General features: G+C 37.9%; 1 protein-coding gene across 1 annotated transcript in view; it reads left to right on the top strand.

Annotated features, from left to right (window-relative positions):
• Positions 1 to 27,041, top strand: part of TANC2 (tetratricopeptide repeat, ankyrin repeat and coiled-coil containing 2) — a 361,658-nt gene that overhangs the window by 92,172 nt on the left and 242,445 nt on the right. Inside the window, 1 exon segment of the mRNA XM_047758672.1 lies at positions 9,948 to 10,019. Coding sequence (XP_047614628.1) covers positions 9,948 to 10,019 — 72 coding nt within the window.

Here is a 27,041-nt window from a genome sequence, read left to right as displayed (position 1 = left end):
TTTTAACTATTGCTGTGCTAGACTTTTTTTCCCCAAAGTTGCAACTTGATAGAATGTTAAAAAAAAATGATAAAAATGGATGAAACCCCAAATTCTCTCTGGCTCTCTATCATTCTGTGAATCTAAGAAGTACTTATCTATAGCGATGCTTACTTTAATAAGAAACTCCATGTAGAGAAAATTGTTAGGTCAAGCTCAAGAATTTGAGTGAGCTATACTGAATATCCAATTTGAAGTGAAGAGGTTTGAAATCAGAGATTATTTCAAATTTACCTTGGAATTTTTTCATCTCCTGTGACTATACTGTTAGAACTCTCACATGTCATGGTATGTTTGTCTATAGATGCAAAAATAAACTATATTCCCCCTTTGCAAGGAGGTGACCTAGAATGGTAGAGAAGAGAATAAGCCTTAAAATCAGGCTGTTTCAGATTCTGGATCCTGCACTTACTAATTCTACAACTGTGATCAAGTTTGTTTAAAGTCTCAACTCCTGTTTCCTGACCTAGTAAAAAGAAAACTAACATTTATCTCGTAAGGTTTTATTGAGAATTGAATGATATAAACTATAAAACATTTAACATAGTGCCTGACACATAGTAAAGACCGGATAGGTAATGAATATTTTCATTAATGTTGGCACAGTCTAAGAAGCTCTAACTTCACTTTCCCTTTTCAGTTATGTAGAATATGTATATTTGTATACATATTTATTTAACTAGGTTTGTGCTATGGCAGTGTACTCTTGAAATGATAGGATGAGGATGGCAATTTGCCTCTATGTCTTTCTTCCCCAAACCTCTAATCTCAGTCTAACCTCAGTGTAATCATGAGAAAAACTTCAGACAAACCCAACTGAGGGACATTGTACAAAATTCCTGACCAGTACTCCTCAAAACTGTCAAGGTCACCAAAAACGAGGGAAGTCTGAGAAACTGTTACAGTCTGAGGAGACTAAGGGAACATGGCTAAATGCAGTATCACGGAATAGAAAAAGACACTAGATAAAAACAAACTCTAAGCCAAGTATGGACTTTCGTTAGTCATAATGTATCAATATTGACTCATTTGTTTTGACTAATGACTAGACTAATCTGAGATAGGAAACCAGGTTTAGGGTTTATAGGATCTCCCGGTTCTGTGTTAACAACTTTTCTATAAATCTAAAACTATTCTAAAATAAGAAATTTATTTTAAAAAAAAGCAAAAAAATATGGAGTTCCCTTCGTGGCTCAGTGGTTAACAAACCCGACTAGGATCCATAAGGATGCGGCTTCGCTGCTTGGGTTAAGGATCTGGTGTTGCCATGAGCTGTGGTGTAGGTCACAGACACGGCCGGGATCCCACGTTGCAGTGGCTCTGGCGTAGGCCGGCAGCTGCAGCTCTTCTTCGACCCCTAGCCTGGGAACTTCCAGGGTATGTGCGGCCTTAAAAAAAACGAAAAATATATAGTTATAAACACCTTTATTTTTAACAGTTATTCTATTAACTTAACTCAGTGTTAGGCTTGAGATTTTGCATATTCATTGTGTACCTTGAAAACAAAGTCATCAACTTTTAAAATACTGACATTATTACTAGTGATTGCTCCATTTACAATTAGCAAGTCTACTTTGTTTTCCTTTTATTAGTCACAGTCATTGATGCATAGCCACATCATGAGAATCTAAACATTCTGTGTTTAACAGAAGAACTTTTCTTGAGCTATAGATCAGAATTTCTAGGACATTTTAGATGCCTTAGGCAAATATAAATTACTGACTCATCAGAGGGAAGTTATTTTTCTTTTTAAGATTTAGAATATACAAGCTAGGTCTGTGAAAACCTGTGAACTTGCCACTTTCATATTCTGGCAAGCTTTTAAAATATTTTAGGAGTTCCCATTGTGGCGCAGTAGTTAACGAATCCGACTAGGAACCATGAGGTTGCAGGTTTGGATCCCTGGCCTCACTCAGTGGGTTAAGGACCCGGCGTTGCTGTGAGCTGTGGTGTAGCTCGCAGATGCGGCTCGGAGCCGGATCCCGTGTTGCTGTGGCTCTGGCGTAGGCCGGCGGCAACAGCTCTGATTAGACCCCAAGCCTGGGAACCTCCATATGCCACGGGAGCAGCCCTAGAAAAGGCACAAAGACAAAACACACACACACACACACACACACACACACACACACACACACACACACACACACACACACACACACACATATATTTTTTTTAGTATACTTTCGAAAAGTGTTAGCTGTAGTACTGATGACATGTTCATCAGCATGTTTTATTTGGTGTAAAATGCTTCATTTTCCCTTTAGAGGAAGAAACACTGTGTATGTTTTCTTATGAACTAAGTAAACTTTTTGGTGGGTCTGGCCTTACTTAACAAAAATTTTTATTGATAAATAAAGATTCTAGAGATGGATGGGTAAGGTCATTTTTTTCTTTTTATAAAAGCAATTGCTTAGATAAGAAAAGGAAAACACTGAATGCCTAAAACTGTATCTCAGAATACATAAATAGCACTTATTGTTTTTTTTCCTTGAACTAAATTTGATGACTGCATTAATTTTAGAGCTGGCCCTTGACAAAACTAATTCACTGGGTTTTGTTTGTTTGTTTTTAGGAATACCTGTAGACTCCCAAATTGGCACTGAAAATACCAACATGAACAAGGCTTGCAGAGGCTCACTTTGCACATTTTACCGTCCAGAGATAGTCACATAAACAATTAACAGTTATATGGTATAGCAGTGCTATAAAATAGTTATGTGTAATATGCTATGGAAGCATAGAAGAGGGAACATTTAATTCTTGTTATGCATTCAGAGTCTTTGTAGAGAAGATAGGAAATGACATTTAAGCCATCTTTTGGTGAAAGGATGTCGTTGCTCATGATGATGATAGATAAAAGAGTACAGTTATCATTTAATAAGTGTTTATTTAGTGCCAGATGGCATCTTGTTTTAGGTATACTGCTACATTTGTTTCTCACTACAGCTCCATAGGCCGTTACTGTATTAATTTCACAGATAAGGAAACTGAGATTCAGAGAATTGTATTTTCTTTTCCTACAGTTACATAAATAATAGTTCCAAGACTGAGTCCCAGTCAGCTCTGCTAGACACCAAGCACCATTAATACGTACTGGATACAGTTTCATTGTAGAGGTAACTGCATTTTAGGTAGAAGAAGCAGTTTGAGTAAATCGATGGAGGTCTTATAATGTATTTCGTCTTTGAATACCATCAGGTGTATACTGGTGCTACCAGAGTATAGGGGAATGTGTCATTTAGGATGTTATGGTTATAAGTACCACAGTTTAACTCAGAATTGCTTCTACTAGGAGTTAGCAGACTTTTTCCTGCAAAGGGCCATGTAGTATATATTTTACCCTCTACAGGCCACATAGTTGCAGCTACTGAATTCTATCATTGTAGTGCAAAGTGGCCGTAGACTGTATGTATGAGTGATTATGACTGTGTTCTAATAAAACTATTTATGGACACTGAAATTTTGATTTTATATAATTTTTATTTGTCGCAAAACAGTCTTTTAACTTTTTTTTCAGTCATTTAAGAATTTAAAAACCATTCTTAGCTCACTGGCTGTCTGAAAAGAGGTGGCAGGTTAGATTTGGCTTGTGAGCTAATTTACTGGCCTCTGGTTTATATAATGAAGGGGATTTATCAGATTATGTAACTGTAGTCCAGAGTTAGGGTGGTTTTCTTCAGTAAGTCAGTGTCCGCAAGCACCTTGATGTCTTGTATTTTCCTACCCTAACTTCCATAGTGTTAACTTTATCCTGTAGTTTATTCCCCGTGTGTTTACAGAATGGCAGCCACAATATCCAGGGTCTCCATGGATTACCTTTCATGTCCAGGGAGAGGCAAGATCTTTTCTAGAGGCTCTTTCTAATCTCTCTTGAACTTAATTCCATCAGGTTTTACCCCCCACCACTTCGCAGGAACCATACTAAATCATGTACATGGATCAAATTCAGTGGTCACTTCTCAGTTTTCATATTACTTGACTTAACACCATTTGATCTTTTCCCTTCCATGAAACTCATTCCTTGACGTCTATAGTCCTCTAGTTTTACTCCTGTTCTCTGGCCACTACCACTTACTGTCTGCTGGTCTCTCCTCATACCCCAAGCCTCTACATGTTGAATTCAGTTCCAAAGTTTAGACCTTTGACCTCTGTTCTTTCTCTCTGTGTCTTTGCTGTCTATACACTCTTTCTTGGGGATCTCATGAAGTTTAAATCTAATTTATGTCATGATGGCGTATGTATGTCCACCTCTGCTTATTTGTCTAATAGGCATCTCAAACTTAGTATGTCCAAAACTGAGTCCCAAACCTATACTTTCACAGTCTTTCCTATGTCAGTAAACTGCAGACCCATTGTTGGGGCCCCAAATATCAGAATTATCCCTGACTTCTTTATCTCTCTCTTCATACAGATTCTCTCCACTGTATCTTCAGAATATATCCAGAATCTGACCTCTCCTCACCCACCGCATCTACTACTCACTTGGTCCAAGTGTTCATCCTTCTAGATTTTTGCAGTAACCTCTTTATTGGTCTCTGTTTATGCTCTCTTTCCCATGTGGTTCCATACCACTACCACCTCCACCTAAATAATTTCTTTGTTAAAGGTAATGAAGTGTCTTAAAGTTAATACAGATTTTTTGGAACCAAACACTTTTCATTTTAGAATTGCTACTTCCTAGCAGTGTGATTTTGGGGAAAGTCACTTTACTTCTCTGAAGCTTGATCTTACATTTACAATGGATGTAATACTTGTCTCTAAGAATTATTATTAGTATTAAATGAGCTAATGTTGTAGAGACCTTACTGGCACCATAATGACCCAGCAGAGAATGGATACTGAACAAATTGTAGTTCTTTTCTACACCTAACAGATGAGCTGCTTTTCATCTTTTCTGGTTATCATCATGCTTTTATAGCCAGGGAACGTCTTCTGTAAGAACCTCTTCATGAGTGGCACTTGGCTAATAAATAAATCTGGCGTAGGTTCCTGGTCCTTCCTTTTGTATTTTCTTTGAATTGCATTCATGACCCTGAATTCATGTTTGCCCTTGTTGGCATTAAGTGTTTACAATTCTTGCAGATTCATACCTGAATAGTAAGAGGCCAGAATTCAAACCTGAATAGTAAAGTTTAATCTGTATATATAATAGATTAAATGTATACAGTTTTAATACCTCCCATCCTTATATTAAGGTCATATATTTACGCTTTTAAAGGAGGATTAAACACAAGTCTAAATTTTTAATTCATAAAATCTAATATTTATTCTGGCACATTGTTGAATTGAGAGCACTGAAAACGGGCTGGGGCTATCAAATTCAAGGTTACTTAGGGTTTTTTTTTTTCTTCTTTCTTTTCTTTTTTTAAATTTTTTTTGGGGGGCCATGCCTGTGGCCTGCCAAAGTTCCCAGGGTAGAGATTGAACCTGTGCCACAGCTGTGACCAACCCACAGCAGTGACAACGCTGGATCCTTAACCTACTGTGCCACCACTAGGAAATACCCTAAGTTGTTTATTTTTCAACATTAATATTTTGACCCTGGATTGAGAAGAATAATCGTTTAATGAATCCCCTACTTTTAGGAAAGAAAACATTTGTCCTGGAATTTGTTAGGCACTTTCTTATTAGGCTTTGTCTAACTTAAATTCCTTCATAGGAAATCACTAAGTACTGAATATCCCTATGTGATTGATCTTTTTTTTTTTTCACTAAGACAATTTTAGTGCTTTTGTTTGTTTGTTTGTCTTTTTAGGGCCACAGGTGTGGCATCCGGAAGTTCCCAAGCTAGGGGTCAAATCAGAACTGTAGCTGCTGGCCTACACCACAGCCACAGCAATGCCAGATCTGAGCTGCATCTGCGACCACAACACAGCTCACGGCAACACTGGATCCTTAAGCCACTGAGTGAGGCCAGGGATCAAACCCGTATCCTCATGGATCCTAGTCGGGTTCGTTACCACTGAGCCACAACAGGAACACCTATTTTACTGCTTTTATACACCTGAATTAAAAGCTGTCTTTCAATTGTATCCTATGAAGGAAAATTCCTTCTGACGTTTTCTCCTTTGAAATAATGGGACTAGAAAGTCTATTAACAGTGTTTCTTAGTATTAAAGGTACATTGCTTTAAATTATTTGCTAGCTTTAACTAGTATGCTGATAATAAAACAAATGTTCTCTAGTGAGAACAAATCCAGGAAATCTAAGGTCTTGATTTTAAAAGCTATCACTTCAGTTGGACAGTCAGATCTTTTCCTTTAAAATTTTGTATTTGTTAACATCACTGGGCTTTCCTCTGTAAATTTCAAATAAATATATTTGAAGTAAGTCTTTAATCAAGCTTGGTGAGTAAATTCTAACTTCACAGACACAGCTCTGTTCTACCTTCCACACTCCAGGGTGAGGTCATCAGTCTTATGCAAATAACCTGACTTGTTTGACGACTGTAGGTCTTCTGTTTTGTCCATAAATGTAGATGTATGTATCATGTGTGGGAGGTCTTATCTGTACTGAGGAATTGTGTGTTAAGCCAAGTAAAAACATTTAAAGTACTGTACGTTAGTGCAGTCTTGCTATTTTGGATAATGGAGTCCTTGATTCCTTAAGCATACCACAAACACTTTCAAAGAACTTGAACTTTTTTTTCTACACCGTCTTGGGACAGTGGTGAGTTTGTTATTTTCTTTTAAAAAATCTTTAACTGCTTGTTTTTGCCTGGGAATCTCCCCTCTTATGACTAGCCATCATTGGGATAAGATATGATTAAGATTTCAGTCTTAGAGGAGTGAATTGCTCAAATTGCAACATACTTCTGATTTAGTTTTTAAAATTTAGACAGTTAAATCATTTTAGATTATGATGGTATCAAAATTGGTGACTTTTTATCTTGTCATTGGCTGGCTGACTCAAAACTGTCTTATGCCATTTCCTGTCTTAATTTTTCCTATAGGTTGTTTTATTGATACCCTGACATGCTGCAGATCATGCCAATTTAATACTATTTGAAGCCTTGTTTTTTACTTATTTTTCTCCTTTTATTGCTTAGAAAGACAGTTCTATTGAGGGGAAAATGTATGTATTTTATTCACATTATTTATCACATACTTCAGGGGTATGTTTTTGATGTTAAAACAGAGAATGTGGTACATATATATAATTTTATCCATGTGGAAAAATGAAAATTTAAGACATGTATGAATATGAGTGTTGCTCATTGTAATTTGTTCCCAAGTAAAACAGAGGAAAGAAATTTGCATTTAAAAAATTAGATGATCACTAGGAAGGAAAATTGACTAAGACTGTGTTTATACATCCTGATACCTGGTATAAGATGCCATAGATTTCTGGTATAGTTTTCTATTTTCATAAAATGAATCTTTATCCTACATTGACTTAGGACTACATAATACTTTATCTTTTTTCCTTATCTGTTTTAAAGTCCTGGATTGTTTGATTTATAGAATTTCCACAGTTTGTATTTTGTTAATTGTATATTCAGGAACAATTCAACATTTTTTTTTTGTCCTTTGTTTTTCTTGAAAACTGACAGCTAGATTCAGAGGTTTCATCTGACTGAACTTTGCTTGCCTTGACAAAACTATAGTTGTGTGTTCCTATCATCAGGAGGCATATACTGTCTGATTTTTACTCTTTTTTGATGTTATTAGCCATTGATGCTCCATGCCTGCAGAGCTCTTGATTCATTGCAAGTCAAGAAATGGTGATACTCTAATTCTCTCTTTTGTTTTCCTTTTTTGGGCCTTACCTGCGGCATATGGAAGTTCCCAGGCTAGGGGTCCAATCGGAGCTGTAGTTGCTGGCCTACACCACAGTCACAGCAATGTGGGATCCAAGCCATGTCTGTGACCTATACCACAGCTCACTGCAACGCAGGAACCTTAACCCACTGAGTGAGGCCAGGGATCAAACCTGCAACCTCATGGTTCCTAGTCGGATTCGTTTCCACTGCACCACAACAGGAACTCCCTGTTTCCCATTTATTATCTGGAATAATTTTATAAAGATAGCTCTCTTACATACTCCTTGGCTACTAACTACAGTTTGTTTAGGAAGTATAGGATGAATGGCTAATTTATTCCATTTATTTCCCCAGTTTTCAGAATAATGAACTGGGTCCCTGACAGCCTCAGAAGGTGACCAGTTAGTATGGTGGTGGTGTTTTTTGGTTTTTGGTTTTAAACATCATTATGATCTACAGTCAATTGTACATTTAATGTTCACCACCAGGACTTATTTAATGTCTCTGTGGTCTGGTTGCCTAAAGTTAGTTCTCTGGTAGAGCTAGGAAGAGATCCATGGAGTGATATTCCCTGAGTTCTTGCATGTTGATGAGCTTCTTCACTGAGTCTTTTTGATATGACCCTAATTTTACATTGTCTTTGATAGCTTCTGCACTGTTGCATACATCAGGGTGTTCCAAGTTTGTCTAGTACATTTCCTTTGCTAAGCCAGCTGGTTCTTTCAGAAATTCTGATTTCTTTTAATGGGGAATGGTGCTTCAGGGTCAGTCTGGGCATTAGGGATGGTATTTACTACTTGATCAGTCACTGGTCTAGGTGTTTTAAGTGGACAGAGCTAGGACATACATGTGACTTTAACACTGTGCTAATGATTCCAATATAGATTCAGTGCTACAGAGTTTTCACTTCTCTGATATTATATCTGTAGTTCCTCTTTCACACTGAGAATTCTGATTTTCATGGAGATCATATCATTAGAGTATTCCATAATCACTCATTTGCCTTATCCCTCTTTATAAATACAGAGGTCTTGTAACATTACCACCACCAGTTTTGATTACTGAAATGAGTTTGTTTGTTTGTTTATTCTTTTCCCATTTGTTTTGGTTGTGCTGTGTCCTCACTGTCAGATCATATAGCCATTACATATTATAATCTCTCCATTTAAAACCGCATTTAGGAGTTCCCGTCGTGGCGCAGTGGTTAACGAATCCGACTAGGAACCATGAGGTTGCAGGTTCGGTCCTTTATCTTGCTCAGTGGATTAAGGATCCGGCGTTGCCGTGAGCTGTGGTGTAGGTTGCAGACGCGGCTTGGAATCCCGTGTTGCTGTGGCTCTGGTGTAGGCCGGTGGCTACAGCTCCGATTCGACCCCTAGCCTGGGAACCTCCATATGCCGCAGGAGCGGCCCAAGAAATAGCAAAAAAAAAAAACCACCAAAAAACCACCACATTTAATCTTAGGTGTACAGTCAATTTTATCTTCAGTGCTTACCACCAGTCCTTATTTGTTTGGTTTCTAATTCTTCCTTATTTTCTCTCTCCTCATTTCTGAGTTTTTTGATTCTGTTGCTCTTTCACATATTATATAATTTTCTTATTATGTCTCATAAAACATGTAAATTTAATTTTTATTTTAGTAAAACATATATTCCTGAGGATCGTTTGATGCACTTTAAATAAGCAGCTGTAATTAATTTAGACATTGCTTTTTTTTTTTTTTTTTTTTTGACTTCACCCATGGCATGTGGAAGTTCCTGGGCCAGGGATCAAACCTATGCCACAGTAGTGACAATGGGGGAACTCCCAGACATTGCTTTAAATCAAGGCTTTTAAACTGAAATTCTGTGAATGCACTTTAGAGCTGGTAACATTGCTTCATTATAGCCAAGTAGACTGGATATGTGTGGAAGTAGAGAAAGAACACCTTCATTTTCTTTAGACTTTCGGAGGGGAATGCAAATCATCCCCACAAAGATAAGGCTAAGAACTTTTGGTTTATGTATGAAAAATCCTCAAATGTTTTAATGATTGAGATAATAAGAAATGAAAACAAATGATAGATATAGTAGTTTTACGATAGACATGTCACCACATATATTAAGTTCACTATCTATTTGCTTATGATCTTTCTTATTTTATGCAGATGGAGGGAACGAGGAACCACCAGAACGAAGACAGTCAAGTGTAGACTCTCGCCAAAGCCGCTCTGGGCAAGGTACATTTGAAATTTATTATTAAATTAAAAAGAAAAGATGTCAGCTATTCCTTTGTAGTACTTAATCTGAGGACTAGGATTTTTACTGGGTCTGGTTTAGATATTCTCCTTTCGGGCTTTAAATGTTACAGTCTAATTAGTTCTGTGTGATAATCATTTATTCGTGATAAAATAAAATGAAAAATAGTCTCTTTTTAAAAAGAATTTTAAGGTTTTAAGTAATTTGGAGCATTGTGGTTTGTTTCTCCATAGCACTTTTGGAACATAACCAAAAGTGAATTTTTAGCAGTAACCTTTGTTGTAGTATCATCACACTGGCTTTTATAAAATTTCATCAATGCAATATTTGTTGTCTTGGCTCTCTTAGAGGAAAAAGATTTTGTGTATAATTACTGTCTAAAATTACAATCTTATTTTCCTTTCTGTTGAAAATTAACACAGGCTTTTGACTGGCTGTTTGAAGTGACAACTTCAAAACTAGGTTATAATATTTTGTATCAGTGTATTTTTAGATAGGCCTTCTCTACCTAACTTACTTAAATTTGCATGACTAACTAGTACCTTGACGTTCCTTTTTCTTCATAGTATTTGTCAACTTTGTATTTATTTTCTCTGTCCAGAACTAGAATGTTCAATGATTGCAAAGATTTTTTTTTTGTCTTTTTTTGCTATTTCTTGGGCCGCTCCCGCGGCATATGGAGGTTCCCAGGCTAGGGGTCGAATCGGAGCTGTAGCCACCGGCCTACGCCAGAGCCACAGCACACAGGATCCGAGCCGCGTCTGCAACCTACACCACAGCTCACGGCAACGCCGGATCGTTAACCCACTGAGCAAGGGCAGGGACCGAACCCGCAACCTCATGGTTTCTAGTCGGATTCGTTAACCACTGCGCCACGACGGGAACTCCGATTGCAAAGATTTTTATCTTTTTTTTTCCCACTGCTATATTTCCAATGCCAAGAATAAGTACCTGGTATACAGTAATTATTGAGTAAATACTGTTGAGTGAATAACTCATCTCTAAGAAGATGAGAGTTAGGAACCCAAACTGATGAATATATTACAAAATTTCAGGCAGTCATTACTGAATTTGGTTTGTAGAGAGTCTATTTACAAATAAAGTAAAGCCTTAAATATATAGATATGTGGTGTTTTAATCCTCTGAAAGCTCCTGGTTGATTTATTCTATAATCCTATTCTTTTTTTTCTCCAACTTTGTTCTTCCCAAGTTTTAGAGTGTATGAATTTAAATAAAATTGTTGTGGAATAAAAAGAGAAATAACAGCAGGTTAATTTTGAAATTTTAACTGGGACTGAATCATTCTTAAATAACATGCATGTATTATAAATATGTCAGGAATTTAATTTTCACTCTTCTTTTCCCCTTACATGCATTTTGATATGAAAAAAGAAATTAAGAGGAAGAAATGAATTACAGTATATAAATATCTTAAATTAACACATTGTACACCTTAAACTTACTTAATGTTATAAGTCAGTTATATCAGTAAACCTGGGATGGGGAGGAGAAAGAAAGAAAATGAACTTATGTGTATAAAAGCTGTTGGGCTGCACCCTGCAGGCCTGCAAGCCCTGTACTTGCCCAGCCTCAAGACCTGGAGTCAGCAACGGAGACATCAATGGTTTAATGGATAGGGGGAATCTTAAGTGTCTGAAATTAGGTCCTGGAGCAACACCCCACTGTGTGCGGCAGATGGTGGGCAGGACATGACAGCAGTCTTTGCTGGGGGGGGCGGTGGGAGTGGTGGGGGTAGGGGTGGGGGTGTTATTAGTTGAAGGAGGAATTGATGTCAAGTTGACTTCATCAGTTACCAGGGAAACCTGCAGAGGGGCACACCCCTCACCTCCCCTTTGATAAGCTACCAGGGTAGAGAAGCTCTGATCTAAAGATTAGGACAGTCACTAGCTGGGACAAGTATGTAGGCATTTACTGATTAGGCTCTGTGATTGAGAAGGAAGGTCAGTCATGTGAGTTGGGTGTAGGTGAAGCAGGGACTGATCAAGCAGGGGATGTGTAGAGAGCAAGCCAATAGCCATCTTGGGTGGCCTGACCATACCACTCTAAAAATAAAATTAGTGCAAATTAATAGAAAAAACTATACTAATTTATATTAAAGTTTAATTTTATTAAATATCACAGATAAAGATGTGGAAGATTATTAATTTACCTTATATTCTCTGAATTATGTTGGTTAAATATTTTTCAAATAAATGAGTGTAATTGAATTTTATACATGCTGAACTTAACAAAATCAGTAATTTCCATTATCTGAACACACTACCTGATCTCAATTAGAAGTCATTAGGAACTGTATCATTATGGAGTTAACTCATAGTAAAAGCATGTTTCTTACCTTCTTGGAGATTTATTTGTAATATCACTTTATTCAAAATATAGAAATAAGGGAGTTCCCGTCATGGCGCAGTGGTTAATGAATCCAACTAGGAACCATAAGGTTGCGGGTTTGATCCCTGGCCTTGCTCAGTTGGTTGAGGAGCCGGCGTTGCTGCGAGCTGTGGTGTAGATCACAGACGCAGCTCGGATCCTGTGTGCTGTGGCTCTGGCATAGGCCGGTGGCTACAGCTCCGATTTGACCCCTAGCCTGGGAACCTCCATATGCCGTGGGAAGTGGCCCTAGAAAAGACAAAAAAAAATGTGTATATATATATATATATACACACACACACACACACACACATAAAGAGTTCCTGTTGTGGATGAGAGGCTTATGAACCCAGCGAGGATCCTTGAGGATGTGAATTTGATCCCTGGCCTCGCTCAGTGGGTTAAGGATCCAGTGTTGCCATGAAATGTGGTGTAGGTCACAGGTGTGGCTTGGATCCCACCTTGCTATGGCGGTGGCATAGGCTGCTTCTATAGCTCTGATTCAACCCCTAGTCTGGGAAATTCAGTATGCCCTGTGAGTGCCACCTTAAAAAAGCAAAAAAAAAGAAAGAGAGAGAGAGAAATGGGAAATAGGACATTTAACAAAGGAGAAAGGTAAAGAAATCTTCAGCATACAATGAAAAGACAGGATAGAGGGCAAATAAATCAAATTGGAGTAGGCTAGAAGCCTCCAGAAGAGCCATTCTCAGGAAAATGAGATTGATAGAAGTCTGATGCATTTGATTATATATCAAAAAGATGTAGATAATTGATGAAAAGCTCGGGGTTGAATTAATGATAAATACATATTAAGTGGAAAAAAGTTCTAAACTCAAGTAAAAACAAATAATATGTAGGAAAGGAGATGTTCGAAATAAGTTCTCAGTCCTTGGGGCAGTATCTGAGGTAGCTGATGGCTATGCCAATCACCTCCCGTGGTAAACCCTTATCAGTTTAATGTACAAATATTTTTTTATTATTTGATTTGGACCATTATGGTGGGAAGTAGTGCTCTAAAGCAGGGTAAACAAATCTGGCCTGTGTGGCCTGTTTTTGTGTGTTGATAGATTTGATGTGCTAAGACAATTTAGATTATTTTTGCATCTATGTTCATGTGGGATACTGGTCTTTAATTTTCTTGTCTTATAATGTCTTTGTCTGATTTTTGTAACAAGGTACTCCTGGTCTCATAGAATAAGTTGAGAGTTGACAGTTATTTTCCCCTCTTCAGTTTCATGAAATATTTTGTGTAGAGTTGATATTATTTCATCCATAAATGTTTGATAGAGTTTCACAGAGAAGCCATCTGTGCCTGGAATTTTCTTTGCAGCAAAGTTTTAAGATACAAATTAAATTTCTTAAATAAATACAGGACTATTTGAATTATCTGTGTTTCTCTTTTTTATCTTTTTTTTTTAATTTTTGTCTTTTTAGGGCCACACCCTTGGCATATGGAAGTTCCCAGGCTAGGGGTCCAGTCAGAGCTACAGCTGCCAGCCTACAGCATAGCCACAGCAATGCCAGGTCCTAGCTGAGTCTGCAGCCTACACCACATTTCATGGCAACATCAGATCCTAAGCCCCCTGATTGAGGCCAGGAATCAAACCAGCAACCTCTTGGTTCCTAGTTGGATTCATTTCCTCTGTGCCACGACAGGAACTGCCTGTTTTTTTCTTGAGCAAACTTTAAAATCTGTAGAAACTGTAGTGGTGTCACCTCTCTCATTCCTAATATTGGTGATTTTGGTATTTATTCTCTTTGTCTTGATCATTCTAGATAGCAATATATCAATTTTATTGATCTCAATCAGTTTTCATTCATTTTCTGTATTGCTTTCATGTTTTCTATTTTATCAATTACTGCTTTGCTCTTTATTATTTCTTTTCCTTTGCTTGCTTTGGGTTTTTCCTCTTCTTTTTCTAGTTCCTTAAGGTAGAAGCTGAAATGATTGATATTGGGACTTTGTTTTCTACTTTAGGAATTTTAGTGCTATAAATTTCCCTCTATGTACTGATTTAGCTGCATTTCATAGACTTCAATGAGTAATGCTTTTATTTTCATTTATTTCAAAATACTGCCTAATTCCTCTTTGATTTCTTCTTTAACCACATGTCATTTAGAAGTGTGTTGATATAGTTTCCAAACATTTGAGTATTTTCCAGGTATCTTCCTTATATTGATTTCTAATTTAATTTCACTCTGATCAAAGAACTCACATTCTGTGAGTTAAATCATGTTTTATTGAGACTTATTTTATGGCCCAGTAAATGATCTATCTTAAATGTTCTGTGTGCACGTAAAAAAAAAAAAAAAAAACCAAAAAGGTGTATTATGCTCTTTTGACATGGAAGCTTCTATAAATGTCAGTCTGGTTGTTCAGGTCTTCTATATCTTTGCTAATTTTCTGTTTGCTCATTCTGTCAATTAGGAAAGACAAGTTGAGATCTCAGACCATAAGTGTGTATTTATTGATTTCTCCTTATAAGTTTTATCATATTCCTTATATCACTGGTCCTCTAGTCAGAGAGGAGTCCTCTTCCCTCAGAGATTTAAGTGTCCTCTACAGCTGCTATTAGTGAAATAGGCTTGCCTGTGGCCAGAACTGGAAGAGAAAGGAAAAAGAGAAAAGAGCCAGGAGATTTCCCTACATTTTCATTCCTGTGTGGATCCCCCCTCCCCCTCCACTGCCCAATTTGTATTCTCTAATTAGAAAGAGAAGACTTGGATCTTTTTGTTTGTTCCTTATGTGCCATTCTAGGATTTGGATTTTCTTTGGGTTCTGGCTGGGGGTTTGGGGACATAAACAGCAGGAAATGAATGCACCACTGAATTGGTTGTCCTTCAAGTTTTGGTTTCCTTCCACAATTTGCCTGCTACTATTTAGTTTTCAGAGATCTCAGATTGCTACTCCATCATTCTTTCCAGGGTATTCAGTTATATTTAGGGGTTTTAGTTTCATTCAGTAAAAGTAGAGTGTACATTCTCCATTTTACCCAGAGCCAGAACCAGAGCCCTTCCATTTTATTATATTTTGTGTTCAGGGGGTAATATTCAAAATAATTAATAATGAATATGCCATAAATATCAACCAGTAAGAACAGATGCCAATCTGTTCAGAATAAACATTAACATTAAACAACTGATATGTCAGTAGAGGTGCATAATGCCTAATAATCACCCTGCGTGATTGTGGATCTAGTTTCTATTTAATGTCTCTTCTCCAATAATAATAGCAGACATGTAAGGTTAAGGTGTCTGGTGAGATGTTTTATCCTTCGGGATCTCCTGTGTGTTAACTAACTGGGTTGGCCTTTGATCTCTCTCTCAAATACAGTGGATTCTGACTCAGGCATCTCCACACTCATTGCTCCAAGTTCAGGGGCAGAGACCTCTGATGGCATCTGCTTATCCAGTGTAATAGATGGGAGATGGCCTGATGACTTGCGGTGAATCAGATCCCACTCTGCTCATTAAGACCGCTGCCCCTGGGCACTTCCTGCTCCTTGCATCTCTTGCTTCTGTGGTTAAAACTAACCTGGCAACACTCTCTCTCATCTTTCACAGTTATCCTCCTACACATGCTCTAGGCTATAATTTCCTCATTTTAGTTGCATCTAGTTTCTGTCTTCTGTGGATTTCTTAACATTTCTCTTCTATTATCGGCTTTGTGTTTTGTTTTGTAATGCTTCAAAAATTTGTTCTTTTTAAGGTAACATTTTTCTGTCATTTCCATACCACCTATATAATTGCCATTTAGTCTGAACTACCATCATTTCTGTGTCCTACCTTATTTCCATTCTTGCCAACATATAGTCTGTTGTTTGATACTATAGTTAAATCAAATCATGTATTTCCCCAAACTTGAAAAAAAAAAAACCAAAAACTTCTCCAGTGGCTTCCTATCATGTTCAGAATAAACTCCAGAGTCTTTGTCAGTCCCTATGTGACCACCCCCCCAAGTTACCCTTTTCCTCACACTTTATGTCCTTCCACTCTCTCCCTTATCCACTTTGTTTCATCTGTACTGGCCTTTTTACCTAAACATGGTAAGAGCATTTTCTTTGCAGGGCCTATACATTTGTTCTTTGTGACTAAAGGTCGGTAGATTTCTGCTTCATTCAGAGACTCTCTGACCTCCTAAATACCTAGCCATAATATTCACAATAACTACTTCTACCTGTGTTTATTTACTTGTTCATTGTTGTCTCAACTACTAGGAAATTTGTTTCATTTGAGCAGAGACTATCTTATTCACCACTCTAGCCTTAGAACACAATGTAAAAATTTGTCAGTATTTGTTGAATGAAAGTTTGAATGAGGATCTAGCACTTAGTGTGCATGGAAAAGTGTGTGTATGTGCCCAGGCCACTTATTGATCCAGTAGTCACTTCTGTTACTTATGTAACTGAAAAAATAAAGCAGCAGAATGAGAAATTTGGATGTATGTATTTTGTCAGACTATGAAGTGGTTATTGATTTGTGAAATACGGCTCTCGAAATATGACTGTAAAACTGATTAGCCAGTTATATATATATATATATATATATATATATATATATATATATATATATATATATATACTTTAACCCCAGTATGTATATAGCTTTCTAAGGTTGGGTTCTTATTTTCTGCTTTCCAATATAGCATATTGTATTTTACTGGATTGTATTATTTACCATACTTGTTCTTATTTGTCTGTTGGATTCTGATTTTTCTTAACAGTCTAAGAGCTTATCAACAGTAGAATCTTAGCATCTAGCACAGTGCCAGTGTCTTGCATTTAGGCCATTCAAGTTGATGAAAGAAGCTTATCAATTCTAGGAATTCTGGTTCTGTGTTTTAGGCAGCATGGGTTACTTCATCAGAATTGGGGGGGTTTTTTTTTGTTGTTGTTGTTGTTGTGCTAGCTCTCTTTTCTGAAGCAAGTTATTTTTCAGTAGAGGTTATACCTAACCAGAACTTCTTTGGTTCTAGGTATTGAATAGGTGCATGGTCAAAACCCAGTTTTGATTTACTTCTGTGAAGATAGCATTGTGCAAGCATTAGACTCTGATATGTAACATATATATTGATATAATAATGTCCAGGATTAGCTCATGTTGGAAGACTGGGAACTTGTACAGTGCTTGGCTTTGTGTGATTCCCATTATTTGTAGTGAGTGTTATTTGATTACCACATGCTGGTATATCTCTAGTAATTATGTACCAAATTTTCAAATATACTATCTCCTGATTCTTTTTCTTTCCTTGCAAATATATAAAATGTAGAAATGAGATGTTCATGCTCTCGAAACATACACAAATTATTCTTTAGTTTGGTGACAAAGATTTCTTTATTAAGCCAATAGTATTTTCTTATATAGAATGATAAGGAAAATTATTTCAATATTCAGTGTATCATTTCTTTATATCAGTGTAAGAGTATACCTGGTATAGTGGCATCACTAATGTACAGGATTATTTTGCTGTTTTAGTACTTTCTCTTTCCGGTAAAAATTATTCAGTTCTCAACATAGATTGCTTTAGGAATAAAGATAAAAATTTAATAATACGTATGTGCAAAGCTCTGCGCTAGGTGCTTTCACATAATCCTCATTTAATTCTCAGAATAATGCTATGAAATAGGTATTGTTTTCAGTAGGAAAATACCTCAGGCTTTATAGTAATCTGCACCAAAAGTTTCAAATCCGCCTTGCCGGTAGCATGTGTTTAGAACCTTTCCATTCTGATATATAAAACACAAATGTTTGTTGTCCTGTGTTTCTTCTGAAATTTAACTTCTTCGGATTATTCTTTGTGTAACAGTATTTTTTCCAAAAAAATTAAACTTGAAATTGCCCCTCTAGCCAACAGTGTCTTCTTATCCTGGGGTGCTAGGTATATGTCAGAATGTGCTTATGTATTTCAGTTACACTTTGTATTATTTAATGTAAATTATAATAATTTTATTAAGTAAAACATTACTTTTTACCAAACACGTAGACATGTAAAAAGGGTATGTTAGGGGCTTCTTCCTTGTGTGCTCCTCTTAAAATAACCAATATTAACTCCATTCAGTCTGTGTCCTTCCATGTTTTCCCCTAAACTCATATGGCATCTGCACAGGTGTGCATATGTATGTGTGCTTGCATGTGTGCATTTGTATGCGTGTGTGTGAGTATTTGAAGATTTAAAAAAATGAAATGCAGTTTTAGTTCTGTCCCAATTAACAATGTATCATAGCCATCCATCAGGAACATGCTTAAATTCTGTTTCTTAAAGTCTGATAATCCTTCTTAGCTAAGTAATCTATAATTTATTCCACCATTTCCTCATCTATGGCTGTCCAGATTTTCAAAGTGATTCATAATAATTTATTTAGTAGTGTCTTAAACTCTTGGAATATGCAACCTTAAGCACATTTTGTGTCAGAACATACTAAATATCCTACTTAGCTTTATAACTGGCCTAGTTAATTCTAAAAGGCTTGTAGAAGCCACTCCTTGCTTTTCCATATTTATGAATGAAAATAAATAAAAGTATGGCAGCTAAAAATGTTGGAAGAGATATGTTGGACATTTAGAAATATCTTGATTTTTAAATATTTTTATCTGAATTTTTCTGGCAAGAGATAAATATGATAAAAAACCCTTTGAAAAAATTTGTGAATTTTAATGAAGGATCATAAAGAGTTGGATAACAAAGGATGAAGAACCTATTACTAAAGCCTAGGGTAAAATTATTTTCTAATAAATACATTTTGTGTTCTGTTTATGGACTAGGCTAGATTTCATAGGTTTTATTCCTAGTGAAAGATTGAAGAGCTGGTTCCCACCAGGGGGCAGACTGAGACAGTCTGGAAACCTTGACACTATAAACAGTGTTTATTTAAAATTCATAATTGATTTACTAAGAAGGAAGATAAAATCATGAGGGGCAAGAAATGAGTAGAGAGAAAACTGACTGACCATCCCATGAATGGTACCATATATTGGAATCATTCCCCCAACCCTTGCTCAGTGCCATGTGTGAACTTTTGGCAGATCAGATGTTCAGCTATGGCTTTAGTCAGAAAGGCCTTGGTGAGTAGCAGTCTGTGTTTCTGAACCCATTTATAAATTGCATTCCTGCTGCCATGGCCGCCTAATTATTGAGCCTGTCAGATAAGGTTCGAATGGCTGGGTAAAGAGATTGGCTGAGTCCCTTAGACTGGTCATTTTGTCTGCAGGGTTATTGAGCACTTTCTCTGCAGAGTTTGTTCTTCAGTAAGCATTTACATGGGACATAAATTGCTCTATACCCCGTGCCCTTTCAAAGAGGGTCTGTCCAAAAACTTCATCCCCAGATTTCCATGTCACCCGTTTTCTCATTATTCCTTCCAAATCTCTGAATATCCAGTCATACCATTAAACACTGTCCATGAGTCAGTACAGAACAGTACTTCTGTCATCTCTCCTTCCAGGCAAAGTGAACAACCAGGTAGCCTGTTCAAGCTTCTGTCCCTGGAAGGGTTTCCCTTCACCACTGTCCTTCAGGACTGCCTCAGAATGGGGCTGTAGTATTGTGTCATCTGCACATTATCGTGCAGAGCTATCAGTAAACAAGCTTGATTTTTTTTTTTTCTTCTTAGTGGGTTGGGCATAGAGAGTCCTCCTTGAGATAAAACATATCCAGATTGGGAGAAAAGAAGCAATATAGCAGGAGTAGGAACCTTGGGCATCTGGGCTCATGCAAACTATTTATGCCTTTAGAACCTGCTCAAGCCTCATCTCTTGTACACCTCTTCCTTTTGATAATGAAGTGCTTCAGTACACACCCAACCATGTTCCTTTGTTAGTCCAGCAAAACTTGGTTCACGGTGGGCTGCCCAGGGCACTTGGTAACATGGTGGCCCATGATCACGCACTCATTCTAAGGCCCTCTGGTAAGTCAAAAGCTGTTTTTCAAAAAAGGGTGATAGTGATTTGCATAGGATGGCATAACTTTTTATAAGATGCTGGAGGTCTGCCCTCCAATTCACTTAAAGTTGTACAATAACCGTATAAGATCCCTATCTGGCACAGGTATGTCAAGCATCATTGGATCTGGTGGCTTATAAAACCCAAGAGGCGAAGGTGCTTCCATAGTAGCTGCTGTGTGTTACAGAGCCTTCTGTTGTTGTAGGCCTCTCTCACATCCAGCAGTGTTGGTAAATGGTTTGTAGTTGCCTGATGGAGGTACAGATAGCTTCAAAAATGCAAGGAGGTCTACTAGGTCGTGTACCTCTTTCTCAGAAGTAAGAGTCAGTGCAGCAACTTCTTCACCTTAGAAGGACGTATCTTGAATTGCTTAAGACCATAGGGCTCACAGAAGTTTTACCTATGTGGAAGAGCTGAATTTTTGTAGTATTTATTTTTTACTCTATGGCATGCATGTATTTTACCACAGTATTTAGATCAGTTGCTGCTTTGTGTTCACCAGCTCTAATCAGCATGAAATTATCAGCGTAGTGGACCTGCATGGTGCCCTTACCAAATGGAAAGGCAGTTAAAGTCCCTATTGATTATATTATTATCTAAAGCAGGATGATTCGTATGAGGTAGGCCAGTGAAAATGTATAGCTGACCGTGACAGCTGAATGCTTGCTGATTATAATGATTTCATTCTCAGGCCCATAGCTGCAGACCTGGTACCAGGGATATGGTGATTTGCTTTAGCAACAAAACCACATCTAAAGCAGTAGCAGCAATGGGATTCCAAACCCAAATAAGTTACAGAAATCCACTGTCATTCTCTGAGATGTGTCTGTTTTCTGCACAGGTCATACAGACGAATTGAATGTGGGGATGCAGTAAGAGCTTTCCAGCATTTAGTGATTGGATCATACTTCTTAGCTTATACTCTAGAAACTAGTTGAACTTGATTCTGATTATGGGTCGAGAACTTTTTACTGTGTGATACAGTCATCATTGGCCGCATGTAGCTACTGAGTCCTTGAAATGTGTCTGGTCCTAAAGAAGGAGTATTACATGTGTAAAATACACACCAGATTTTGAGATTTTTCTCTTTCTATTCATTCAGGAAAGTATGCCTTTACTTATTGAAGCATCGTTGTAGTAGTTGCTTTAAGGTCTCTGATTTTTAATTCAAATATCTGTGTAATCTCAGGAATAACATCTGTCTATTGATTTTTCCTTCTCATGTTGAGATTTTCCTGTTTCTTCATATGCCATATAATTTTGGATTATATCCTGGACATTTGAATATTGTGATATGAAACCCTGGGTTACCCATTATCTAAGTTCTAAGGAGAATGTTGATATTTGTGTGTGTGTGTGTGTGTGTGTGTGTGTGTGTGTGTGTGTCAGTGGCTAGTCAACCAGATTATATTTAGGGCACAGATTTGTACCTGCATTTTGGGGGCTGTGGTTCCAGTGTTCAATTTTCTAAGCATTTCTGTTTAGATCACTTCACCGTATGTGTGACCCTGTGTCCATTCTGGGACCATAGCAGTAGTAAGGATATCTCGTTGCTCTGTTCTCAAAGCCTGTGATACGGCTTTTAGGGTCACATCCATGCACTCAAAGCTCGGAGGGAGTGAGTCCAGAAGTTTATATACAACTTGATGGGATTGTTTTCTTGATATCCCTCCAGACCCCAGTCTTACCAACATTTTCCAACTCTCAAGCCCTCTCTTCCCATTCTGGCTGAAAAACAGGGACTATAAGTTTCCCATAGTTCAATTCCTACAACTTAGTCTGTATCCAGGTCAAATGATAAGAGGACAGAGAGAGAAAAAGCAATGAAGATTTGCCTCACACTCTCCGGATTACAATTCCTGGAGTCAGAGAAAAGGATTCCCTTCTCCCAGAGTTTTAGGAACCTGCCCAGTCACCCCTATCTACTGCCATAGAATTGGCTGGACCCCAGGATAGAAGACAAGGGGAAAAAAGGGATATCCCCTAGTCTCAGACCAACAAGGGTTGCCTTTCCTGTTCCTCACTAGAGAGGGAGAGATTTTCTTGGCGTTTGTTCTTACCTGTTGTACACTTCTGAGTTGTGGGCTGCCTTTTGAGTCCAGGCTAGGCAATAGCTGAGGAAAAACATGGTAAACTCACCATCACCTCAGTGGAACTTTATACTCTGTGCTCCTTTTGCAATCTGCCTGCTATTGTTTATTTTCAGAGTCCTCAGATGGTTACTCTATGCAATTTTTGTTTGTTTTTTTGTTTGTAAATTTATTATATTTTAGACTAGTTTTAGGTTCACAGCAAAATTGAGGGGAAAGTGCAAGGAGCTCCCATATACCCACACACCCCACAGCCTTCCCTCTATTAAGATCCCAGCACCAGAGTGGTACATTTGTCACAATAGATGAACCTCTATTGACACATCATTATCATTCAAAGGTAATAGTTTACCTCTTGATGTTGTACATTCTATGGGTTTTGACAAATATATAGTGACATACATCTGCTGTTATAGCATTACATGTAGAGTAGTTTTACTGCCCTAAAAATCCTCTATACTTGATGTGTTCTTCTTTCCCTGCCCACAATCCCTGGAAAGCACCAATCTTTTTACTATTTGCACAGTTTTGCCTGTTCCAGGATGTCATATAGTTGGAATTATACAGTATGTACCCTTTTCTGATTGTCTTCTTCCTCTTAAGAATATACATTTAAGGTTCCTCCATGCTGTCTCATGACTTACCAGCTCATTTCTTTTTAGTGCTGAATAATATTCCATTGTCCAGATGTACCACAGTTTGTTTATCTTCTCACCCACTAAAGGACATCTTGGTTGTGTCCAAGTTTTGACAGTTGTAAATAAAGCTGCCGTTAACATCCATGTGCAGTTTTTGTGTGGATATAAGTTTTCAGCTCATTTGGATAAAAGCCAAGGAGCATGATTGCTGGATTGTAAGGCGAGAGTATGTTTAGTTTTTTAAGAAACTACCAGCGTGTCTTCTGAAGTGGCTGTACCTGTTTTCATTTCCACCAGCAATGAATGAGTAATTCTGTTGCTCCACATCCTCGCCAGCATTTGGGGTTATTGGTGCTTTGGATTTTGGCCATTTTTATATGTGTGCAGTGGTATCTCATGCTGTTTTAATTTGCAATTCTCTAATGACATGATGTCTTTGTCATTATATGATGAAGACAATATGATGACATTGTCTTCGTATGCTTATTTGCTGCTTCAGTGAGATATCCATTCAGGTCTTTTGCCTGTGTTTTAATAGCGTTTTTTATTTTCTTGTCATTGAGTTGTGTATGCTTTGGCTATATTTTAAATATTTCTCCCAGCTCGTGTTCGCCTTCTCCTTCACAGAGCAGACATTTTAAATTTTAATGAAGTCTAGCTTATCAATTATTTCTTTCAAGGATCATTCCTTTGGGGTTGTATCTGAAAACTCATCACAGTACTCAAGGTCATCTGGATTTTCTATGTGATGTTCTGTCAGAGTTTTATACTTTTTGCGTATCACATTTAGGTGTGTGATCCATTTTGAGGTAATTTTTATGAAGGTTGTATGGTTTGTGTCTAGACTGGGTTTTTCTTGTTTTTCGTGTGTTTGTTGCTTTTTAGGGCTTCACCTGTGGCATACGAAATTTCCAGGCTAGGGATCGCAATCCAAGCCACATCTGTGACCCACACCACAGCTCACAGCAATGCGGGATCCTTAACCCACTGAGTGAGGCCAGGGATTGAAGACTCATCCTCATGGATACTAGTTCACTTCGTAACCTGCTGAACCACAATGAAAATGCCTAGATTCATTTTTTTTTTTTTTGAATGTCAATTCCAGTTGTCTCAAGAGTATTTTTTTTGAAAAGACTATCTTTTCTCCAGTGTGTTTCCTTTGTTCCTTTGTCAAAGATCAGTTGATTATATTTATGTCTATTTCCGGACTATCTATTCTGTTCCATTGATTTGTCTATTCTTTCATCAGTGCCAGAGTGCCATGATTATTGTAGCTTTATGTGTCTTGAAGTTCAGTAGTTTCTCTACTCCTCCTTTGTTCTTCCCCTTCAAACACTGAATTGGCTATTCTGGTCTTTTGTCCCTTAATACAATTTGTTGTTGTTATTGTTGTTGTTGTTGTTGCTGTTTTTTTGTCTTTTTGCCTTCTCTAGGGCCGCTCCCACGGCATATGGAGGTTCCCAGACTAGGGGTCTAATCAGAGCTGTAGCCCCCGGCCCACGCCAGAGCCACAGCAACGCGGGATCCGAGCTACATTTGCAACCTACACCACAGCTCACAGCAACGCTGGATCCTTAACCCACTGAGCAAGGCCAGGGATCTAACCCGCAACCTCATGGTTCCTAGTTGGATTCGTTAACCACTGAGCCACGACGGTAACTCCCCATACAAATTTTATAAGCAGCTTGTCAATATCAACAAAACAAATCCCCGAAATTTGATTGGGTTTGCATTAAGTTTGTTAGGTCAGTTGGGAAAAACTGACATTTTTATGCTACTGATTCTTTGTATCCATAAACATGGAGTTTTTCTCAGTTTATTTAGATCTTCTTTGACTTCATTCATCAAAGTTTTGTTGTTCTCCTCATATAGATTATGTATATATTTTGTTATATCTGTTTCATCTTTAAAATTCACAACCTTCTAATTCCAATATCCTTGCCATATCTAGGGCAGGTTCTGATGCATGTTCGATTTCTTCATAGTGGGTTTTTTTTACTTTTAGCATATCTTATAAGTTTCTGCTGAAAGGTGAACATAGTGTACTGTATAAAATGAACTTTGGTAAATAGTAATGTAATTTTAAGGTGGGCATGGGGTCGGAAGCATTCTGTTGTCCCATGGGTAGGTCTCAAATTTTTGATTGAGCCTGTGCCCCTGGACTGTGAACTTCACCAGTGCCTCTGAGTTGTTGTTGCTTCCCTCTATCTTAGGAAACTAGAAATGAGCTCTCTGCATCCTTTGAGGGGTTTATCGTTGCATTCAGTGAGAAAGTAAAGGTGTAGTATGCTTATGCCATCTTTCCTAGAACTGGAACCTAATGATGTTTTTCAATGACATACCCTTACTGATATTTGTAAAACACTCACACAGTTTGTTTCCTTGTATTCTCATATGCAGAACAAGGGAAAATTTGGGGCTGAAGGCTTTCCCACATGGAAGTTCCCAGGCTAGGGGTTGAATCGGAACTACAGCTGCCACACAGCAACATGGGATCCAAGCTGCGTCTGTGACCTACACCACAGCTCATGGCAATGCTGGATCCTTATTATTTTTTCCCTACATGGTATATATTGTTAAGGTTTCTCTCCAGTGTGAATTCTCATAGGTCTATAAACACAAGAGGGACCATTGAAACCTTTCGCATTTTCCTGACACCTGTGAGGTTTCTATTCTGTGTGTGTGCTCACATTTTCCAATGGGGTGAGTGGCTTCTGAAAACTTGCCCACAGTCATTGTATTCAGACTTTCTTCCAAGGATACGTACATTAAAGTTGCTGTTGAAGGCTTTTCTGAGTCCACTAGAATCATAGTGTTTCTCTCCTGTGTGTATTCATGTAGGCATTGTGAGCTTGATGTTTCTGCTGAAGGCTGGCTTTTGTAGCTTCTCCCCACTGTGGATGCTCTGGAGAGCAATAAAAGGACTGGTCCTGCTGAAGGCTTTTCCATAGTCTTTGTGTTCATGGAGTTTCTGACCAGTATTCTCACACCACAGGATGAGCCATTTCTGAAGAACTTTTTGACAACTGATTATATTAATAAAACTCTGAGATCTCTTGTGTAGTTTGGGGATGGCCATACAACCACATGCTCTCATAGTATGAAATCATTTGAAGGGTTTTTCTTCATTTTGAATTCTCCTATGTCTCTGAATAGAATAATGGTTTTTGAACACTTTCTTAGAATTCTTAAATTCATGATTTGTCTTTCCTTTATGATTTCTCTCCTGCAAGATAAGATTAATGCTCCTTCTAAAGGCTTTTCCATATAGATTACATTCATGAAATTTATTTTATTAAGATTCCCATCTATTTGCATCTCTTTCATGCAGGCAGTATAATGAGAAGCTGAAAGTTTCCCCTTTCTGATGCCCACTATCGCCACCTTTTGTCAGCTGTGTCTAGAGATCCTAGTTTATGCCTTCAAGCGTCTGTGTGGAAAGATGTTCTTTCTGTGCTCACACTGGGATCATGAGAAGAAAGCCCTGACAAGAGACCCTAGGGCAGAGCATCCTAGGCAGATGGAAGGGCCAGAGCTGCGCCCCCAAGATGATGGGAGGCCTGAATCAGCTGCCCCGCCCTTGCCCACCCCAGAGACTGTCCCAGTACCCCGGTCTCAATCAGGCCTAGGGACGAGAGTACTGAGCAAACCAGAGATAATCCCTACTCTTATGATGCTTTCATTCTAAAGGAGTGAGACAAATAAAATAACCACATAATTTCAGGTCATGATAAGTGCTATCAAGAAAACAAAATAGGATTATGTAACAGAGAATGGGAGCTGGAGAAAACAGTGGGTGGTAACTTTAGTTTAGTCCTGATGGGCCTTTCTGAGGAGCTGACATTTGAGTTTATAAAGACAAAGAAGCACCAGCTTGCAAAGATACTGGGAGTAAGTATTTTAGGCAGAAGAAATAAACAAAGGCCATAAGTTGAGAATAAATTTGGCC

This window comes from Phacochoerus africanus, chromosome 14, assembly GCF_016906955.1.
Source record: "Phacochoerus africanus isolate WHEZ1 chromosome 14, ROS_Pafr_v1, whole genome shotgun sequence".
Taxonomy (NCBI): Eukaryota; Metazoa; Chordata; class Mammalia; order Artiodactyla; family Suidae; genus Phacochoerus; species Phacochoerus africanus.
The sequence above is the reverse complement of the archived record's forward strand: the minus strand, read 5'-3'. Positions and strand labels throughout refer to the sequence as shown.